We start from the raw sequence: 17,504 nt of genomic DNA, 5'->3' as shown, positions 1-17,504 counted from the left end.
TTTTCTCAAAGGGAAAATCACGAAACTGAAATTTCTTTTTTAAAATATCAATCAAAACGTTCCGTCGCCATGGGAGTGCTTTCCCATGGCGACGGTAGTATGTCGCAGTTTTTACTGCCAGGGTTTTGTTAGCTGTGGTGGGCAGTGAAAACTGACCTGAAATTCTGCCCATATAAATTAGTTGGACGACAGCCCTTACTTGGCAGGGCCGTCGGAGGCGATTAATCACAGCAGAGGCGGAGTAGTCTCCGCCATGATCAACCCTATGGACCGGCCGCATATAAATTTAGGGGAGGGACGCATTATTAACAGTGAGGATACTTTGTTGCCATTGCGACTGAGTATCCTTACCACCAAGAATTAAATTAGGCCCCAAGTTTGGATGTTCTGTTTGACCATGAGCTATGATTCTCTATCCAAAATGAAGCATTTTACCTCTTCAACTCTTTGTTTTAACCTCATTTTTGAAGCTGCTTTATCATATATATATTTGTTTTAATTTTAAACATTAGTGTAAATTATTTTTTAGGTATTTTTTGTAATGATGCTTGTATTAATTTATTTTTTATGTTGTGCAATTTATTAGATTGTTTAATATCTAGTGCTACAATTATTTTATAAGAATTTTTATTTGTTTAAATGTATATATTCTTAAATATTATGTTTATTTTTGCAGTGATTTTAGGGTATAATTTTTTGTTATACTTTTTTGTATAATTAGTATATTATAAGATTCAAAATGTAATATTTTTAAAGTGTATAATATTTAAAATTCGCTATACGTATGCTATATTTTTGTCAGTGATATTTTGTTATGCAAAGATTATTTTAATGCTAAAGCATAATTAATTCCTGTGCATACTGTTCTTTTGTTACGAAAACATAGCAGATCTGTAATGAATAGTAAAGTAATACAAAACATGTTGTATGAGTGGAACTTTTAGCATAAATATGAGGCTTCTATCAATCTTTAGCAAGTATTTCTGAAAAAGAATAAAAAAACATATATAATAAAAAATGACCATCTAAAATAAATCTAAGAAAGCAAAAGTTGGAGATAATGATCTAAATACACATTGGTTGGTTAAAGTAGCAAATGCGGTCAAACTCTATTTAAGACATAGTCATGAAAGTATTTTTTAAAACTAGGGAAGATAATTCCTGAATAACAAACGCATTGGAAACAAGGGATCACTGACATAATATCGACTACCAAAATATAGACCTACAAAAATATCGATGCCAAAATATCGAATGCAAAAAAATCGAATTCCTATCTACAAACAGGTAAGTACAAAAATATCGAGTCTAAAATATCGTTGTAAAAAATATAGTCAGTCAAAATATCGAATTTTTTTAAATGTATTAAAAGTAATGTAAAAATAATAAAATAATAAATATAATTAACTAAAACATATTTAAAAATACTTAAATAACCTTAAAAATAATAAATAATTAATGTAACTTAAAAAAAATAAACTTAAATTTTTATTTTTTAATAGATATATATAAATGTAATATTAATACAAAATAATCAACATTTTTACCGTAGGATAGCGGCTGGGTAAAATGTACCATTACCACTCCAGTGAGTGCAACAGTAGGGAAAGCGTCAGATAGCGTAGAGGTAAAAATAACGATTCCCACTCCAAAGAGTGCAACAGTAGGGAAAGCGTTGGATAGCGGGAGTGTAAAATTTACTAGTCCCACTCCAGTGAGTGCAACAATAGGGAAAACGTTGGATAGCGTATGGGTAAAAATTACTATTCCCATTCCAAAGAGTGCAACAGTAGGGAAAGCGTTGGATAGCGGGAGGGTAAAATGTACTATTCCCACTCCAGTGAGTGCAACAATAGGGAAAGCGTCAGATAGCGTAGGGGTAAAAATTACTATACCCACTCCAGAGTGCAACAGTAGGGAAAACGTTGGATAGCGTAGGGGTAAAATTTATTATTCCCACTCCAAAGAGTGCAACAGCAGGGAAAACGTTGGATAGCGGGAGGGTAAAATTTACTATTCCCACTCCAGTGAGTGCAACAATAGGGAAAGCGTTGGATAGCGTATGGGTAAAAATTACTATTCCCACTCCAAAGAGTGCAACAGTAGGGAAAGCGTTGGATAGCGGGAGGGTAAAATGTACTATTCCCACTCCAGTGAGTGCAACAATAGGGAAAGCGTCAGATAGCGTAGGGGTAAAAATTACTATATCCACTCCAAAGAGTGCAACAGTAGGGAAAACGTTGGATAGCGTAGGGGTAACATTTATTATTCCCACTCCAAAGAGTGCAACCGCAGGGAAAACATTGGATAGCGGGAGGGTAAAATTTACTATTCCCACTCCAGTAAGTGCAACAGTAGGGAAAGCGTTGGATAGCGGGAGAGTAAAATTTACTATTCCCACTCCAGTGAGAGCAACAGTAGGGAAAGCGTTGGATAGCATAGGGGTAAAAATTACTATTCCCATTCCAAAGAGTGCAACAGTAGGGAAAGCGTTGGATAGCGGGAGGGTAAAATGTACTATTCCCACTCCAGTGAGTGCAACAATAGGGAAAGCGTCAGATAGCGTAGGGGTAAAAATTACTATACCCACTCCAGAGTGCAACAGTAGGGAAAACGTTGGATAGCGTAGGGGTAAAATTTATTATTCCCACTCCAAAGAGTGCAACAGCAGGGAAAACGTTGGATAGCGGGAGGGTAAAATTTACTATTCCCACTCCAGTGAGTGCAACAATAGGGAAAGCGTTGGATAGCGTATGGGTAAAAATTACTATTCCCACTCCAAAGAGTGCAACAGTAGGGAAAGCGTTGGATAGCGGGAGAGTAAAATTTACTATTCCCACTCCAGTGAGAGCAACAGTAGGGAAAGCGTTGGATAGCGTAGGGGTAAAATTTACTATTCCCACTCCAGTGAGTGCAGTAGTAGGGAAAATAATAATTTAATATTTTTATTAAAATAATTGAATTACTAATACCAATACAAAAATTATTAACATTAATTACCAATCACAAAATATTTAATAATTAAATAATTATAAATACCAATAAATATTGTTTAATTAATTACCTATTAATAATTAATTAACAAACAATTAATTTTCAATACCAAAAATGATTAAATACAAATAATACCAATTCATAATTAATCGTAAATTAATTATCAATATACAAAATTAATTTCAATAATTAATTATTTAAAATTAAATTACTTCTCACCATATTCCCCTATAAACCCACAACCCACTACAAATAATAAATTTAAACAATTAACATAATTATCAATTAAACAATTAATAAAAAATAATTACCAATTAATACAAATTAATTACCAATTAATAATTCATCAACAACCAATTACCAATTAATACAAATTAATTACCAATTAATAATTAATCAACAACCAATTAATTTGCAATACCAAAAATTGATAAATATTCAAAAATACCAATTAATAATTAATTAACAGTAAATTAATGATCAATACACAAAAATATTTTTAGCAATTCATTCATTACAATTAAATTAGTACCCACCATATTCCCCAATAAACCCACAACCCACTACAAATTATAAATTAATACAATTAGCATAATTATCAATTAAACAATTATTAAAAAATAATTACCAATTAATACAAATTATTTTTCAATTAACCAATTAATTTTCAATACCAAAAATTAATAAATAATAAAAATGCAAATTAATAATGAATTAACATTAAATTAATTATCAATACCAATAAATAAAAATAAAAATGTACTTAATTATTATTAAATTACTTCCCACCCTATTCTCCTATAAACCCGCTACGGAATTAAATTACGCAAAAATTTAATAACATAAAATTCATTACTTTAAAAAAATTAAACATACATTACAAAAAATATTATACACTTTTAACACATATACTAACATGCAAAACACTTTAAAAAATCGATATTATTAAAAATGCGATATTTTTTCATGCCTATATTATGACATTCGATATTACTTACCTGCAATTCAATATTTTTAACGACTATATTATGTCCATTCGATATTGTGTCCATTCTATATTTTAGCCTCGATATTATGTCCGTTCGATAGTTTTTTTTTCGATATTATGTCTAGTTACCGGAAACGAGAACAGATATATATATATAAAATGGTATATAACTACAGACATCAGTCTATAAATACATGTTCACTTGCTAAAGATCACACCCTTTAGTTTTTGGCACCCAAGTAACGCTTCACACGAAATGGATAGTCCAAGAAGCCTCCCTGTATGTAAACCAAACTGTTTCTAATTATTCTTGTATTTAGACCTATGAGGAAGGGCATGGTTCTCAAAGAAATCGGAAAGTGTACACTTTCAATTCTACATTTATGTTGAAGTGTAGAATTACGAATTTCTTTGATTCAGAAATGGTTCCAGTGGCAAAAGCAAATGTTTGTGCTACCATTTTCCCTTTATTTTCTTCAAGAGGGAAATATTTTTCAACTTTGAAAAATCCCTTTACCTGTGCTTGACCAATTTTGGAGGTGGGCTCTTTCTTTCCCATAGCACCGAGGAAATGGATAAACACCTACTGATAGTTTCTGACAATTTCCAAGATTTGACTGAACTGAAAAACAGTTTAATACCCACAATCGTGCAGGCCCCACGCACTCCTACCCTTGAACATCCATTCTTCATTCATGGAATCAAATTTACTTCAACGTAATATCACTGTGGTAAAATTGTGTGTGTGCAAATAGCTTTATGATTGTAAATGTTGGTATTGTGAATACAAAACATGAATTTGCACTTGTAAATCAAGTCATTTGCACATGTAAGTTGAATGAACATTTTTGGATCGGGCCCAAAGTGTCTAAACTCAAAATGAGTTACACCAACATTAGTGTGAGACTCAACCAGTATTATTCAATGGAAAACAAAACAATGATTTTATCTTGGACAAACACGTTCTGTATACTTGCACAGTTGGACCTTACAATGTTGTGTTGATAACCAGGTGTACTTGCTCAGCCAGGATGCCAGTGCTTTTGAAACATGTAAATGTAGCTGTCATCAGAATTGCCCTTTATGCCTCAATACATTTGAACTTATAATGTATACTTTAATGTATAAAAGAATCTTATGATTTCATTTTAAAGCATATAGAGAAGAAATAGTATTTTCTGTCTATACTTTGAGTAATCTTAGTACATTTTGACTCTGTACTCTCTTTTATGGCAACACTAACCAATCCCCACCCCCCATTGTTCATGCTTCACAATGTCTGCACAATTCTCGTCCTTGCATGCCATCCCCCTTGACTGATCAGTTTCACCTTTTGAATCTTGTACAGATGGCTGCGTATTTTGGATATTCTGTAGCTGCCACAGACATTAATGGAGACGGGTAAGTGAGACATTTATCCTCGCATCTACTCCTTAGTCCTAATATTATTTAGCATGTATATGTTTATGGATGTATATATTTGTGTATAAAATTAACATGATTTTATTAATATTATGCATTTTACTAATTTAAAAAACAGGGTGGCATACATTTGGTATAAAGATTCTGTGAGAGGTTGACAGGACAAATACATTTCACATTTTACAATAGGAAAGTGTGCGCACAGACCTGCATGTGTAAGTATCTGAGAGTTTCCCATTGCTGAGCCCTTATATCTCTTGCAATGGTGTATTGTTTGTATTTACCAATTTAGTGGCTTCTCAGTTCCTGGCAGATCTCAGGTGGACGGCCTGTGTTGTTCCCATTGGTCCCAAACCTGCACACAGCATTTGAGGTACCAGGGCTACCCTTCTACACTTGACAGAGCCCCGCAGTCTGACCACATCATATTTTGCCACCATCAAGGCTGTATTGCAGAATAGGAAATGGTATTTGGACAAAGGTTGCTCATGCCATATCCACAGTAGCGTGTTTCTGATGGGTATATTGGAAGTGTGGTGTACCAGAAATTTCGTATTGTAATTGGAGGTGCATTATAAACACTCGGCCCTGTGGGCCCCATACATCTCCATTCTTGGATATGCCAAGGAAATCCCATTCCCGGAAACCCTGTAGCTTTGTTGGGTCTCTCAGAATGTTCGATTTCCAACGGGGGCACCTTGATAGAGTTTGTCCCACCATCCCATACTTTGCAACCCTTCCTCCAAATTCTGACAATTGTTGCCATTGGAGCAGCCTGCCATCCAATCATTCCCTCCCATATAGGTCCCTAAGGCACCCCCTTCTCGAAATGGCTCATCTATATGCCATTAAAGAAGGTTTGTGTTGGTCAGCAAATGCCCATTCATTCAGCGGGGAAGCATGTAGTACAGCCTGAGATCTGGGAGACCAATGTCCCCCTCGTAGGGGACCCCTCGTTAGTGTACATAGAGAAGTTCTTGGATGCCCTCCATCCAAAAGCTGCTTATGAGTGACACAGTGCCTTTCTTTCAGAAGCTGTCTGGGACCTCACCGGGTGTATTCTGCAACACATAAAAATGTAGCCAGCGCAATCATTTCAAGCAGTGCCGCTCTTCCCATACGTGACAGTGGAAGAAACCGCCAGTGTTCCACGTCTGCTTTATAGTCATCTAATGTTTTTCCCAGGTTGTTACAGATGAAATTATTCCAATCCCTTGTGGTATATACTCTCGGGTATCGAAAGTCCTCATTAGCCCATTGTAACATGTCATTCCAGTTCTCATGGGGGTCCCTATAGCATGAATGGAAAGGCTATTGATCTTTGCCAATTTATACATACCCCAGAGTACCCTAAAGATCTTTACCATTTCCAGAATGCAGGGACTAGACTGACCAGTATCAGATAGATATAACAGTACATCAACGGCATACAATGCTATAATATCTTCCCAGCCAGGCTCCAAGTGAAGTCTGCAACTTTGGGCATTGCACCGTACCCACCCCGCCAGGGGTTGCTTCCCTAGATTGAACAAAAGAGAGGACAGAGGGTGATTATTTAATGTGTTTTGCATACCAAAATCAATTACAGGATTCATTTTTCAGAAGTCATTGACATGCACCTTGTCTAAAGTACAAAGGCAGCCTTGCCCACCAGTATTTCAACTGAATGTTTGTGTATTTCTGACCATTTCCAAAAGAATGCACTTGAGGCATTTCTTTATTCTTGGGAGACGTCTCTGGTAACCTCAATAGGACCTCAGATAATCGAGGGGGAACAGAAAACATATCCGTTCCTTTGTATGTAAAATCTTTAAATAGGTTTATGATGGATTGATGGCAATATATTGTAATTTTGTTTCAAATACAATATTTAATTCAGTTTTGTCATCATAACTGTTTAGAAACATTACTAAAGTGCTACCAGATATGCATGTGCCTTTCCTACTGGGCCTATGGGATGGGGGGGAGCAACTTTTGTTTATTATTCCTCATGCAAACCCTGCCCCTCACTCTGCGGATAGATGTAGAGGAGGCTACACCAACAAGGCCTCTCTGACTCCTCGAGGCATTCCTGCTTCACCAAAGCATAAAAAAGATCGAAGCATTGCCCAGGAGCGCCGCAGTTCCATTTTGGACTCTAGCCAGTCGAGCCCCAATGTGGCAGTTTATAGTCTTGATCATTCAGCAGCTTGCTGTATATGTTTTGCTAATTGTCAACCTCAATTTTCATAAACCGATGTTACACAACTAAAATCCAGCATTGATTGAAAAAAGCATTGCTTTTAAACTAATTCAATTTTTGTAATAAATCCTGCATTCTATCCAAAGTGTCACTGTTAATTCCTTATGTGTCTTTATTTTTGTTGTGAATCGATTTAGTAGTGTTAGGAGGTCCACTCTTCCACATTTTCCCATTTACTGTTCATTGGTAAGGTGTGACTCAACTTCCTCGAAGTGTTCGAGTAGGGAGACAGTAGCACGCTATCAAAATTGGTAAGCGCAAAACGCTGACATTTGTTGTACATCTCCATGTCAGGGTTGAAAATCCATCTGGTGAACTCCACTGCTGCCTGAGACATGGCCCCATGTTATTTGGATCTGGGAATGATTTCTGTACAAACAAACCGTGACCCAATTATTAACGACCCAGATGTCGACAGGGACTTCTTCGTTTTTGCAAAAAGTGTTCCCCTTCCTTTAAAAATACTATTAAATATTGTCAAAATAATGGTTTTTATTCCTCAGGTGAATTATCCCCAAATGTTATTTGGGCACTTTGCCCAACCTATCCTTGGGGATGGCCTTCAACATTATCTACATCATCCCCAAGATAGCCATCCATTCTATGGTCATGAACTGGAGACTGCAGCTACACGAAACCTCATGCTGTGCTGTTCTCACAAGAAATGAGTGGCAGCAACCTAGACCATTTTTTCGTACAATGCATGATTAACATGCGTATGCATATGTTAAGTATGCTTTAGCAAGGGTGGCTTCTTAGTGGGGCATTTTGGCTGAAGCAAAAAGTGTCTGTCAAAAGCAAATATCAATATTTTACCAGAATATTTTAATCGGAATGCAATGAAACAATTCTTTTTATTCCATATATTTTGCGAAGCAACCACCAAACATTGTAGATGCTGCCCCCTGCAAAAATGTTGTTCTAAAATGTACTGGCATTGACTGACATACTGGCAGCCAGTGTCACTGATGACATGCTTATTAACTGAAATAAAGTGGTGTACTCGAAGTATGACAACAGATATTGCCCTTAATGATTATGGTGGATATAAATGCTGCTGGTTGTGCCACAAAACATCGCCTTTTATCAATATAAGGTGCATGCTACATGCTTTGCTTGCCTGGATAGTCTTGCAAAATGGAATAAGAAGTAAACTCCAGTGATATCCAGCCACACATCCCTAACCAATTGTATTCAGTAGCCTAGGTCATCCTTGGCCTGGTAAATTAAAATGCTGACCTTTGAGAATCTAAAGAAATATTAAGTAAAAGTGTCACAAAAAAACATAGCGTTGAAAGGGGAGAGTCATGCCACAGGCATGTGTTAGATGATTCTCTTAGAGATGACAACCAGTAAACACCTTGTCACCTTTTAGGCTCTGATATTGACCTTTTTAGTGCTTCCTTTAACAAGAACTTTTTTTTCTGATGGATACTTCTTACCAGAGATTCCATTAATCAACTCTTGAATATCATCCAGGCACTGGACTGGATCCTTAATTCCCACGCCCCCCCCCCCCCCCCCCAACAGCTCACCAGCATCACTAGTGATGACCAACACAAATCCAATCACAGGTTCGCCCAGTCAGGATGTGACAATATTTCTGTAGATGAGATGTTAACTGGCAAACCGGTGTCCGTTTCTGTTTTCCCCTCGTCACTGATGTGTCTTGGGTCTGAAACTTCTCATTGGTCTTCACCAAAAATATTCCTCAGTGAATTTGACTAGACTAGATCAAATGTCACCACTTACGGTCCTGGTGTTAAACCTTGTCAGTGCTTTCATAAGAAAGTTTCATAAATTCCCCACTCTGCATGTTGTATCTGGAATCCGACCACAACCTCTTCGCCTGCGGCTGTCGCTCATCCTTGCACCTGATGGCCACCAGGAAGCCTAATTATTTCTTGCAAGGGCTTTTAAGGATACTCTAAAACTATCGCTTTGCCCTTCCTCGTATAAGTCCTCTGACAAGGAGTGCTACCCTAAAGTATCTTCCCACAAAAACAAGCATATGAAGAAAGTCATTTTCTTCCTCAAAGAAGTGCTCCTGCTCACAGGACCATTCTGAGACTCTCTTGTGCTGTTCCCCAAAGCTGGCCTGTTCCTTTTTGTTAGAGCCCAGCCGTTTTAACGCATGGGCAGAGTGGGCTCTGGCCCAGGGCTCCAGCCTTTCAGGGGGCCCCCTGATAGAGACAACTCTGTTCTGCAGACCTTGAATGATTCAAAGAGATTGTTTTAAATACTGTTTTCCTTTAATTAATTTTCATGTGGGTGATGTGTGAGAGTCTATTACAGACATTGTGCAGAGATGTGTTTATGTTTTGGGCAAAATCCAAAGATCAAAACAGGCCCTTACATATGAGAAATGGGAGGGTGGCGCAGATATTATTTGCAGTACCATTAGTGACCTGCTTCTGTGTTACAATATTGTCAGAATCCCTGAATATTAGATGTAAACATATTTAGAATTTGGACAATTGTGCCTGTGCACTGTCATTAACCTGGCTAAAGAGGGCAGGAAAGAGTTGAAATTGAATTATAAATTCAAAGCTGTTCTGAACAGGCCCCCCTAAAATACATTTAGCCCAGTGCCCCCAAAATCCTAAAAATGTACCTGTCTGAGCTAATCACAGTTCTAAAAAAAAAAAAAAAGTTAAGACGAACCCTCAGCCCTCTGTGCCACACCCCAGGGCAGTGCTCCTCCTCTGGGTTTGATGATTCTGGCACCTACAACTCTAGTGGCAGCCAACTTTAAATTAAAACAAACTCTGGACTTTGTGCTGGTTCCAGTGAGGCCTTTGCATGACAAAGCACCAAACCTTTGTCTTTGAGGCCACCCATTCTTCCATTACCAATACCACTTTTGAAGACCTTCAGTGCTGCCGCAGTCATCAAGTCAGCAGACATTTTGCGGGTGGCAAAAGAAACTGTGTGATTTTCCTCCAATAACCAGCCCTTGCAGAGGTCTTTCCTTGGGATGCAGGGAGTAGCTCGGCGAGAGTAGCTCTTTTACAGAGTCTCGGATAACTTAATCTGCCCAACAGAGATTATGGGCGCATGAATTGGAGTTGATAAATACTTCTTTACCACAGATGCTATCCGTCATCTAGAACTACAGAATGCTTCTGGCCTTGACACAACTCCGGGGGTGGGGGGAGGAGACATTCCTTATCCCTCAGGATCTCCTTGAGAGTAAGTTTGTTCCTTTACTCTGTGATACGAAAAGCAGCATAGGCACTCCATTCAACTATAACAACTGCTCTTGCAAAGGCTAGCATCTTGATGGAAAACTTGCAGCAGTTTTTGGTGGCTCGCAGTCCTATGCTGCCATTCAATGAAGTGGTCTTGAAGTCTGTTGTGACTGCTTCGGAGAACCCCTTCTCAGCCTTACATGTTCATAGGTAGGTTGCACATCATCAAACCATGTCTTTTGCTAGGATTTAAAACTCATCTTTGTATTTCTTAGTGCGGATTTAGCCTTCCTGAATGATAATTCCAAGCCTTTTGGGAATTTGCCAAGATGGATATCCTCACCCTCTCTGACCACATGAAGACCTTCTCTGACCTGGTGAACGATGGTATGGATGATTGACATGATGGCTCGGTCCCTGGCCAAATGTGGTTATCCTGTGCTGACAAGCCTGGCTGCATTCCACAGGCGTTCAGGAGCTGTCCTGGTGGCATTAATGGACTTGCCTTTTGATGGTGGTCGGCTCATTGTGGAGAAGTCGGACTCCTCCCTCAAACGCTTTAACAAAAGCTGCACCACAGGAACTGTGAGAAAGTGCCCTCTTTCTTGCATGGTGTGCCCTCTTTCTTGCATGGTATGCCCCCACTTTTTGATGAATTGCTGATGTTCTTTGACTGAGTGTGCCCTGGGCTCCTGCCAATCAGGTACCCAGGGCCTGTGTTCCTTCCCTAAAACTGCATTGAAGCCTAAACTTTTTCCTCTCTGGCCACTGGTCAGCCCCTGGTAAATGGTACCACAGGTAACCAGGGCACTGTGACCAGGGAATGCCTCTAAGGGCTGCAGCACTTATTGTGCCACCCTTAGAGGCCCTGTGCCCTGACACACACACACACTGCCTTTGCAGGCTGAGTGTCTTGGTGCAGAACAAAACAAAGAGTCGAAATGACACACATCACTGTGTGCCATGCCCACAAACCACTGCCCTGGCATACATCAGTCACCCTATAGCTGGGTGCCCTATGCCAGTGGTGAGGGTATGGGTGCATGAGCCCTGTACCCCAACAGTGCCCAAGTCCATTCCTGGGCCCTGTAAGTTCAGTGTTGCCATTAAGAGTATATGGTGCTGGGAGTTTGTCATTACGAACTCCCCAGCACCATGATGGCTACACTGAAGACTGAGAAGTTTGCTATCAAACTTCTCAGCACAATAAACCCGCACTGATGTCAGTGTGGGATTTAGTGTAAAATGCACGACAGATGGCATCTTAAAGATGCCCCCTGAAACTCGACCAACTCCCAGTAACCTGACGGAGTGGCTTTGCAAGCTGCCACCACCAGACATGTTTTTGGACCCCTGGGTCGAGAGCTTGCTGCTCTCGGGAGCCTGAAACAATGCACATCCTGGGACGAGGTGCTAAGCCTCCTCCCCCAGGATGGGCAGGGTTCACGAAGAAGAAGCTTCAAAGGCATGCTGCCTTTGTGAGCCTCTCCAGACCATTTGCTGCTTTCAGCAACTGGTCCCCACTTGTTCTACCTCCCCACTTTGGGTGGGACAACCGGCGGGAAAAACAAGGGAGGAAGAGAGGTGTGCCCACCTCTGCCAACTCCACCCCTAAAGTGGGGGAGGCGAGGTGATGCACAACCTCAAGTCCCCGCCATCTTGAGGATGGGGGGACCCAGCCAACCCGGGACAGGCTCCTGCCCCCTCCCACTGGATAGTGGCAGAATAGGAGGTGTACCCACCCCAGGAAAGGGACCCATTGGTCCCTGCCCTTTACCTACCTGCAACGCCCCTATATTTAGTATTTAGGGGCACCCTGAACCTTCCTTCCTCAGATCCAGCAACCACAAGAAAAAGAAGAGCAGAAGGACGAGAAGCCGTGCAGAGCTAACAAGGATGATGCCCACTGACTTGGCCCCAGCCCTACAGGCCTGTCTCCCCTCGAACCTGCTCCTGCAAAACCCCGGCGTGTTCAGTGGACAGCAACCTCAAAACCCCCCGGAGGACCTGCCTGCCTTCACTTTCCAAGCTGTTTCTCCCGTGAACACCGGACCTGTTTGAACTGCAGTTTTTTTTTTCTAGCACACCAAAAACAAAAGAAAAATGAGCTATGTTGATGTCTCAGAATATATCTAAATTAGTTTAAATCTATCACATTTCTTTGTAATTTTGAAGTGTGGTTAAACAAACCATCAAAACACATCAATAATACACTAGGTGATGACATTTGCACACGTTATTGTTTGAGTGCATTAAAAGCGTATTTTGGTGCAAATGTAATGGTAATTTCAAATGAAGAAGTGTTGTCTGTAATGGCCATGCGCTACTACACCATCCATACTCCACAATATGCCACTCCACTCTGAGCCCTTCCACTCTATGCCACACCAATCCATTCTACGGCCCTCCACTAGACTGTTTGTGCTTAACTTCCCCTTGACTACATCAGAATGGTGTGAAGTGCTGCTGCAGTGCAGAAGTGGTATATCTGCTCTGAGTGTATGCGTGCCTGGGGAGGGTGCCACACAGTGACAATGTGGTACTGAGTAGTGCATGCATGGTGTATGCATGTACCTGAGAGTGATACAGTACCTGAAGGATGTAGTGCTGTTCAGTGCGTGCAGAAGAAGTTTATGTGCTGGGTGTATGTGTACCTGTGAGTGGTACAATACACGAAGAGCACAGTGCATACTGGATAAATGCATGTGCCTGGTGTATGTGTACCTGTGATTCAGTGTGTGCATAATAGATGCATGTGATGGATGTATGCATGCCTTTGATTGGTACAGTACATGGAGGATGCAGTGTGTGTATGCTGTATACATGCACTGGGAATGGTACAATACATGTAGGGCCTGGGTTCCATTTTGGAAAACCCAAGATTGCATGGTGAAACATGAAGTGGAGGTAGAGAGATCGCCCCAAACAGATTTGCGGACTGCTGCATTCTTGTAAGCTGGGTGGGACACACACTGGGGAGAAGAGGAATCGACCTCCCTTGTTCACTTCAAAGGGTCCTCTTTGATTAAGTGAGAGGTCAAGAGTAAGGGGCCTAGGCAAATCTTGGAAAGGAGATGGTGCATAGAAAAGTAGGACTGGGAGCCCTGGGCTAACCTTTTGATGCACAAATCTCTGTGGCTGACGTCCATGTGTGAACTCTAGTTATTACCATGGCCAGTATTGTGGGACTATCTGCTTCAGACACACCCTGCTGTGACATACCGCATCTCTAGAGGAAGAGGAAGCAGAGGAGTATGCACTTCAAAAGAAGCAGAACACCAAGATAAAACTTCAAAGACTCAGACCCTAAATCACATTTTGTGTCTGGAAATGGACTACGAGAAGGGAAGTTTGAGATCCCAAAAATTGCAATCTGCCAAGCAGCCAGATGGGTTGTGTTAGGCGTGGAAGCTCTGCAAGACTTCGACCAGAACTGGGTGCCAAGGTCTGCTAGTCTGCCTGAGGGGACACCACCAAGGAAATCCAAGACTACCATCCATGCAGTCTGGAGCACCATCTCCTGCCTGCTTGCCAAGACCAGTGTGCCCTGCAAGGAAGAGGAGAGTGTTGCAGGGAACAAAATCCAATTGGGAGCCCTATCAAGTTGACTCCCTGTGTGAGGTGTGAGGAAAATGACTGCTGCACCAATCGAGTCATTGCTGTGTGCAGGTCTGAATCAGTGACCACTGTATGCCAAGAGGGGCCACCGTGAAAATAGCCGTTTTAAAGACTATCGTGCTGTAAGGACCAAAATCTTGTGCAGTTACAATGTGGCGACCCTGTATGCCAGGAGGGGCTGCTGTGGTAAAGACTGCCATATGGAATGGTCCTCCGGGGGGTTGTGAGGTAAAGGTGTGGTGACCCCGTATGCCAGGAGGGGCCGCCATGATTTAAGACTGCTGTACAGTACAGACCGAAGCCTTGTGCAGTAGCAGTGTGGCAACTCGGTTAAGCAGGAGGGGCTGCTATGCAGAGTAATCAAATCAAATAACTTTGCTGTGTGGACAGGACCGGAGCTCATAGACAACAAGCAGTGGTGGTCCGTAGGTCAATGAAAGCAACATGATCTGTGACAGATTCAAACCTATTGAATGACCGAGGATGCAGTGGGAAAAACAGGATCGTTGTAGCCATTCCCCCATATTGGTAGTATGTGAACACCAGGTCCGGACTAGGAACAGCAACCAGCCCTGGCAGATTGCTGCTTAACTGGCCCTGGGAGCAGTCACGGGTTGCATGACTCACGGGTGTTGGGGGCGGGAGGTCGCGCAGGGAGGGGAGCTTTAATGAAAAAAAATTAAAATTCACTTATCTTCGCTGGCCCGGCCCTGTCCGGTACCTCGTTGTCTCTGCTCCTCACACGAAGCAGGCAGCCTCCCTCCCTTCCCCTGAGCCAATCACAACGCTGCAGTGGCAGCGTTGTGATTGGTTGGAACGCCGACCAATCAGGCGTCCATGGGGAGGCCATTTTCTCCATGTAGACTGCATGGAACCTACATGCAGAAAAGGCAGAGTGGGAATGACTGGTTTGGTCGACCCTTGGGCCGACCAAACAGTCGGTGCCCTCTGAGTGGGCAAGCCACTCCTCCCCTGCCCTAGAGCAGGACCACCCACCAAACCAAACCCTTCTGCTTTCTCGCGGTGTGAGAAGCAGAAACATAAAATGGTATTTATGATACAATTTTTTGTTTCTGCTTATCGCACTGCGAGAAAGCAATGGGGCGACGCTCCTCCGCCCACATGGAAGAGCCACCCCTGCCTGGGAGAGAGGGGCGGGGTGGGGGTTGCTAGTAAAAATCACCACCCCCCGCGGCCACAAAACTGTTCCCCACCCCTCCGGCCCACTCGGGAGATGCCCGGTGCCAGCTACGGCCAGTCCAGCCCTGGTCAACACTTACGCTGCAGAAAAAAGCCATAGGAAACCTCCTATCGCTTAAATAGCACAATTGCAAGGGAGAAAGACTGTGCACGCTTAATGCAGCCGCTGAGTCCGCTTGCAGCCAACTCATCTGACTTGGATTGGAGCTGCTGCGAGTTTCCGCCGACTGGGAGCATTGTAGGAATTCGAACACTTCCCTCCTGCCAGTGTGGGTAAGGCTTGTTTAAGACTTGATGTCTGAGGAAACTTGCTACTACATTGAGTGCATGTATACTGGAACACAATTGACTTTATATCAGAGTCATAGTGAACTCCTGAGAGACTGACTACTATTACGGATTACCCTGGGTGTTACCAATAGTAAATGGGGAATAACAATGATGGCTTACATGAGGAGTAAGTTGGACAGGCAACCGCCAGAAGGGCACTATTGCCCTGACTTCAAGAAAGGACTGTGCAATTGTATGTGGATGTCGTATTCCTCCTTTGTGTGGTAAGCGGTAGAAATAAAATACTGCTGTTTTGTTATAAAAGTGAGTATTTGGCGGGACAATTACTTCTTGCTAATGCTGCTGTGCGTAGTTGTGAGCCTGTGTTTACAAATTTGCATTGACCTCCTACTACATCCCCCCCCTTTCCAAAGGGGGCTTTGGACTGCTCGGAGCATACTGACCCTGAGAGTCAAGTGCAGAAGGGGTACTTGAACGAGTTGCTTAGAATCCATAGCAGGTCGGGGCCCAGGACATCCGGAGAGAAAAGGCTTCAACCCCCACGGTTGGGCCCAGTAGTTCCTGCGTGTTCATGTTAAAAATTCCAAACCTAACTTCTACAGTGGCTTTGCAGCTTGTGGGTGCAACCCCAGACACCCACCATAAATGTACCGCAGCACCTCTGCCAAGAGTCGCTGGTTGCCGAGTGGTCACAGGAAACTGCACATTCTAGCATAATGACAGACATACATTTACATTACATTATGCCAAAGATCATAAAGAGGAGTAATATAGCACCTCAGTGATGGTTGATAGCTGCTTTCTCGAGGTCAGAATTCATTTATGTATTGAAACCATACTGAATTGAAGCTCAGCACTCTGCTGACGTTCTAACACAGTGGACATTATGTACAAACATTTCATGGCAGAAAAATACATTTTATGTTCTACCTTTTACACTTCTTGGAATGATGATTTAGTTTTCCATGTCTCCTTTGGAGATTTGTTTTTGCAGGTTCCGAAACAAGGGTATTTCTTTCTATAATTGGTTGTATAATATTTTAAAGCGCGCACTATCAGAGGCCTACTCCGATATCTTATCCTATTTATATAACTATGAAGAACATGTACATGAGTTTCTCTTACTTTCTTAAGTGTTTGCTCTTTTCACAGGAACGTGGATCTGTTTGTTGGCGCTCCTCTATTTTTGGATCGAGGTTCTGATGGCAAACTTCAAGAAGTTGGACAAGTCAGTGTTTATCTCCAGCAAAGCGCAGGTCCTGTTATAAAGCTGAATGGATTTGAGATCTTTGCAAGATTCGGTAGTTGCATTGCACCTCTTGGGGACCTTGACAGAGATGGCTTTAATGGTAAGATCATTTATGATAGATAATGTACTTTAATGCAAAAGAAAATATTAACAGACAGTGCATTTTAATCAAGCTCATATAAAAAGCACAGTGGGCTTATATGCATAAAACGTTTTGCAATTTATGGTAATTTAATGAGATTTTTGTTGCTTCTTGGCTATTATGTCCGTTAAATCAAATTATATACCACTTGATATTCATTGGGCTCA

General features: G+C 41.5%; 1 protein-coding gene across 1 annotated transcript in view; it reads left to right on the top strand.

The window, feature by feature from the left end:
• ITGAV (integrin subunit alpha V) overlaps window positions 1-17,504 on the top strand; it is a 382,159-nt gene that overhangs the window by 182,177 nt on the left and 182,478 nt on the right. Inside the window, exons 11-12 of the mRNA XM_085648702.1 lie at window positions 5,331-5,383; window positions 17,099-17,295. Coding sequence (XP_085504828.1) covers window positions 5,331-5,383; window positions 17,099-17,295 — 250 coding nt within the window. The remainder of the gene's footprint in view (window positions 1-5,330; window positions 5,384-17,098; window positions 17,296-17,504) is intronic.

This window comes from Triturus cristatus, chromosome 3_2, assembly GCF_964204655.1.
Source record: "Triturus cristatus chromosome 3_2, aTriCri1.1, whole genome shotgun sequence".
In the NCBI taxonomy this organism is placed as follows: Eukaryota; Metazoa; Chordata; class Amphibia; order Caudata; family Salamandridae; genus Triturus; species Triturus cristatus.
Note: the sequence above shows the minus strand (reverse complement) of the source record. Positions and strands in the feature narration are given on the sequence as shown.